The 4,821-nt window shown below is 64.7% G+C and overlaps 1 protein-coding gene across 4 annotated transcripts in view; it reads right to left on the bottom strand.

Annotated features, from left to right (window-relative positions):
• Nucleotides 1-4,503, bottom strand: part of LOC146587247 (class I histocompatibility antigen, F10 alpha chain-like) — a 7,928-nt gene extending 3,425 nt beyond the window's left edge. For 2 of the 4 annotated variants that reach the window (XM_085319905.1, XM_085319906.1), the window contains exons 1-4: nt 4,393-4,499; nt 3,916-4,176; nt 3,434-3,709; nt 3,055-3,327 (exon numbers count right to left, since the gene is read on the bottom strand). In XM_085319905.1, coding sequence (XP_085176031.1) covers nt 3,055-3,327; nt 3,434-3,709; nt 3,916-4,176; nt 4,393-4,468 — 886 coding nt within the window. In that variant the 5' untranslated portion in view covers nt 4,469-4,499. Of the gene's footprint in view, nt 1-741; nt 986-1,707; nt 2,973-3,054; nt 3,328-3,433; nt 3,710-3,915; nt 4,177-4,392 lie in introns of those variants that run through there. The other 2 variants (XR_014897715.1, XR_014897714.1) reach the window with 2 other exon arrangements.
• Nucleotides 4,504-4,821: the final 318 nt, after the last annotated feature.

Below are 4,821 nucleotides of genomic sequence, written 5' to 3'. Positions count from 1 at the left end.
CCCCGTGGCCGTGGGCGTGGGCGTGGCCGAGCCGCGCAAGGCGCCGCCGCTGCCGCTTCCTCCCCCTCGTTCTTGCCCCTTTCGCACGCCGAGGGGCGGCGGCAGCGGGCGCGATGGGGCCCGGGCGGCGGCTCCTGCGCTTGCTGCGCCCGGAGCGGCGGCGGCGCTGGAGACCTCGGCGCTCGGTACGGGCCGGGGCGCCTGGGACGTCAGGATCTGCCCGGCGCCAGATGACGCGCCTGCCCGACGCGCGCCGCTATTGGCGGGCCCGCGGGCCGGAGCGGAGCGGAGCCAATGGCGGCGCGGGGAGCGAGGATGGCGCGCGGCTCGCGGCTGTGTGAGGGGAGCGACGACGACGGCGGCGGCGGCGATGGCGACGACGGGACCATCCGCCAAAACATCTCTCGATTTCCACCTTATTTATTATATTTCCGTCTTATTTATTATATTTCTGTCTTATTTATTATATTTCCACCCCCATTCCAGTCCGGGCAGGACTCTACCCTGCCATTTAAGCGCTCCGCCATGGTGAGGAACAGGGCTGAGCCCGCCCCGAGCGCCTCGCTGTATTTTAGTATGAATAAAGCGCTTATTTTAGAAAAAAAAAATTTTTTTTTCTAACTGCATCTCCGCCAAACTCTGTGAATGTCTGCGAGCCTCGCAGGTGCCTTCCCTGCCCTCCGCTGCTGCAGCGAGTAGGCCGTTAGCTCGGTTTCCGCTTTATCCCCCAAATATAAAGGATTATTATTTAATTTTTTATATTAAGACGCTTTTATTAGGATCACAGCTCGGGCCRGGCGCCTCCGAGGAGGAGGGATCCCCCCGAAACGGACGTTTCCCCGGGCGTTTGGGCCCCCGCGCGTCGAGCTCTTTGGCCGCCCTCCCACAGGTGGCTTCGTCTTCCAGGGGCAGGTCGCGCTCTCCTGTGGACGGCGGGTAATTTCTCGACACGAGAACGATGGATCCAGCGGTCCTTCCCTGGCACCTTTACAGCAAAATAAAGAGCTTAATAATACCATATCGGTGGGGGGGACGCTCACAAAGCGTGAGGTGCATGTGGTTAACCGCTCGTCCCCGTCCGAGGCGCTGGTCTCCGCCGGGATACAGCGCGCCAGGCACAAGCGACTGTCGTCCGAGCAAAGCTCCCGCCGGGGACAACCCCGCCGGCTGTCTCGGGGTAGGTCCGATCTCCCGCAAAACTCAAGTTTAGAGCTGGCGACCACTTAAAGAGGGTCTGCGCGCGTGCTCGTGCCTACTCTGCCTTGACGGCTCCGTTYGTCCTCGGCCCCTGCGCTCAGGGCCGAGGGCGGGGGCAATTCTCCACGGGTTCCTATCGTTTAATAACAGTCTTTCCGAAGAAAAGACAAGCAAAAAGGGAGAACCCCCCCCCGTCCGAATTGGTGGTTTCCCGTACTCCGTATCGGGGAACGGCGCAAGGGAGCTGCGGGAGAGAGGCCAGCGGATGGCCAGAGAGACGAAGAAGGGCCTGGCCCGTCCCTCCGAGGGGGAAAGGCCGGACAAGAGAGGAACGTGGGTGTCGGGGGGAACCTTATCGACGCGCACAAGCATCRGAGAGGAGGGTGCCAAGAGGGTGGAGGCAGACTCTCCTCGGTGGTGCCGAGCGATAGGAGAGGCAACAGGCACGCACCGAAATCCAGGAAAGCTCCTCCGAACGCGAGAAAAACGCAAAAGGAAAACCAAACCAACCTCGCTGAGGAGTGGAACCGGTTCTCCGGGGAGCGGCGKCGTCGCCATCCTCGGAGCCGTTCAGCCGCCGTCCGGACGCGGTGCCGCGCTCCAGGTAACGCCGCTGGAGCGGAGCGGTCGGACTGGACGATCTCCGGAGCGTCCTTCCGCCCTCGAAGCCGTCCGGCGATCCCAGGAGACGTCGCCGGGCGAGACGCTGCTTCAGCCCTGAGCCACGTCAAAGCCCGAGCTGGACCCTCGCTCCATGGGGCAGCGGCGTGGGGGAGACCCACCTGAGCGCGGCTAAGGCGCTGCCCCAGCGCTCGGGGGGCTGCCCCACGGGGCCGGGCCTTGGAGGACGCGGAGACCATGAGCGGCCAGTGGTATTTATTGTGCCGCTTGGCAGGGAATTTCTGAACTTCATTTAGTCACAACTCACTAAAGTAAAACGTTTGCTCTAAAGCAGCACCTGGGCAGCTGGAAGCGCTGGAAAAGAATTACATGCTTTTTCCCAAAAAAGAGCAGAAGCTGAGAGTAATTTGTTCCCTGATCAAACCCACAATTTTTTCTCCGGATCAAAGCAGGGAGCGAGGTGGGGAGAAGGCTCCGAGCGCACCTCTGCTCCAGGCACCTTCATAGCTTTTTTTAGWGCGCTGCAGCCACAAAGAGCAGATCCAAGTGGCAGCGAGGCAAAAGCGTGAGGCCCCAAGCTCCCCCCGACCCAGCCCCAGCCCACCCCGGCTAACCTGCACCCTGAGCAGCGAAGCGCGCAAACGGGGTCGGTTTAGCTGGCGTCGGGCCGTCGGGGGCTGCTGCTCCAGGGCCACGGGAGCGAAGGGGCCTCGGCGAAGGGGCTGCGGCGAGGAGACGGGCGCTGCCGGGTCCGGCCCGTCGCTTACCAAAGCGGAGTGCTTAAAGGCCTATGTGCATTCCGCACAGAAAAAGAAGGAGGAAAAAAAAGAAATAAGATGGAAAAGGAAGATTTTTTCTTGAGTGAGGAAGAAGGGTCACAGCACCCACATCCATGCGCTTCCCTGTAGCTCCAGCCCCACTTCACCACCCCACCTCAGAGCTGCTCTGATGGCCACAGGGTGCTGGCTCATGCTCCTGTCCCCAACTGGCCGCCCCCCGGCCGCCTCGAGCCACGCCGTCCTCCCCTTGCCTGCCGGTGCTTTATGCTCTACCTGATTTCTTCTTCCGACACAATAGCACCATGAAGATAACGAGGATGGCGAGCACACCGACAGCCACGCCAACGATGATGAGTACCAGGTTGCTCTCCGGCTCTGTAAAAGAGCAGGGCCGTGAGCAGGGGCAGGGAACCGACCCTCACCCGGCGCTCTGCATGCTCCAGACGGCCACGCTCACCCAAGGAGAAGATGCCGGGCTCCGGCATGCTGGTGTGCTCCACGCGGCACCGGTACTCATCCTTCTCTGCCAGGAGGACGTTGATGGTGGCTGAGGCATGGTAGGTGCCGTCACTGTTGGGCACAATGCCGCCCCGCGTGGTCTCCTGGTCTTGGACCCTGCCCTTTTTCAGCCAGCTGATGGTGATGGGCCGCGGGTAGAAGCCGTGGGCCCGGCACGACAAGGTCAGGAAGTCTTGGTTCTCCTTCCGGGACACCCTCACAGCGGGGCGCTCTGCGGAGACGGCGCCAGGCAGCGAGGTCAGGCAGCTCGCGCCCGACCGCGCTTGCGGCTCGGTCACCCCGGCCCCGCGTTCGCGGGGGTCCCGCCTTGCCCTCACCTCTCCTCTCCAGCGTGGCCTTCCCGTACTCCACGTACTTCCGCAGCCACTCAACACAGGTGTTCTTCAGGTACTGCTTCCATTTGTCAATGAAGGCCTCATCAGCCTCCCACTTCCTCTTGGTGATTTCRGCASCGGCATYCRYCGCRSTGTACGTCTGCAAGTCCTTGTTTAWGGCGATGAAGTCCCTTCCATCGTAGGCGTGCTGGTCAACCCCCCGCGTCCCCCCGCCCTCCAGGATGTCGCAGCCGTACACGATTTGTATTGTGTGATACCCTAAGACACAAGCAGGGAGACGGGGGGCTCAGGGGCAGCCCCAGAGCCTCACCAGGGCTCGGAGCCCCTCGGCAACTGCCCCTGGGGACGCCGAGGGGCTCCGGGTCTCTTTTGTCCCCTTTGGGGACGCCCCACAACGCCAGGACACGCGAGGGCTGGGGGAAGGCCCCGTGGGGCCGGGGGGCCCCGGCTCAGCCTGCACTCACCCCTGCTCTGGTTGTAGCGCTTCTGCAGCGTGTCCAGGTCCACGCGGTGAACCTGCTGGATCTGCTGTGCAATCTGGGTCTGTCTGTCCCAGTACTGCTGACTCTCCTGCCGCATCCAGGCCGCACGAGGCTCCMCCTTCYGCGTCTCGCTGTCGTAGYGMWYRAWGGTCTCTCCGTCCACGTACCCCACRRTCACGAACGCRGGCAGCCCGGYGCTCGGCTCCGTCACGGCCGTGTAGAAGTAACGCAGGGAGTGGGGGCCTGCGGGGACACGGTGGTGGGGGAAGTGAGGGACCGGGGTGGGGACAGCAGGATGGGAGCAGTGGGGTGATGTGGGGTGGGGGGCAGCACCGCCAGCGGCACGGCCGGGAGATTTGGGGGGCGCCAGCAGGTCCCGGGGGTGGGGCCCATGGGGTACTGCACACGGGGAGCCCAGGGCGGGGGGTCCCCGGGTGCAGGGTCCCCGCCCGCACTCACCGCTCGCCACCGCCGCCCCGCAGCCCCCCAGCAGCAGCGCCAGCAGCAGCAGCAGCAGCCGCCGCCCCGGCCCCATCGCGGCACGACGCGCCTCGCTCTCCGACAGCGCCCCGCGAGCACCGAGTTACCCCTCCCGCGCCCCGCCCCCCACCCTCCGATTGGCTCCGCTCCGGCCCTCAAGCCAATAGGGACCCGCGTGGGCCCGGAGCGTCATGTGGCGCCGGGCAGATCCCGGCGCGGCAGGTTGTGAGAAGCGAAAGTGAAAGGCGGCAGCGGTGACGCGGGGGGGGGGAGGGGGAGCCCGACCCGGCCCTTCTCGGCCCCCCGCGGGGTCCTCCCCAGCGCCCCGATCCCTCCGAGACCTCTGCCCCCCCCGGGCTCCTCCCAGCCCCACTCGCCCCCTCGCCGGACCCCACGCCGTGGGCGTGG

Source organism: Rhea americana, unplaced genomic scaffold (assembly GCF_003343005.1).
Source record: "Rhea americana isolate MKP2758 unplaced genomic scaffold, rheAme1 scaffold_600, whole genome shotgun sequence".
NCBI lineage: Eukaryota > Metazoa > Chordata > Aves > Rheiformes > Rheidae > Rhea > Rhea americana.
The sequence above is the reverse complement of the archived record's forward strand: the minus strand, read 5'-3'. Positions and strand labels throughout refer to the sequence as shown.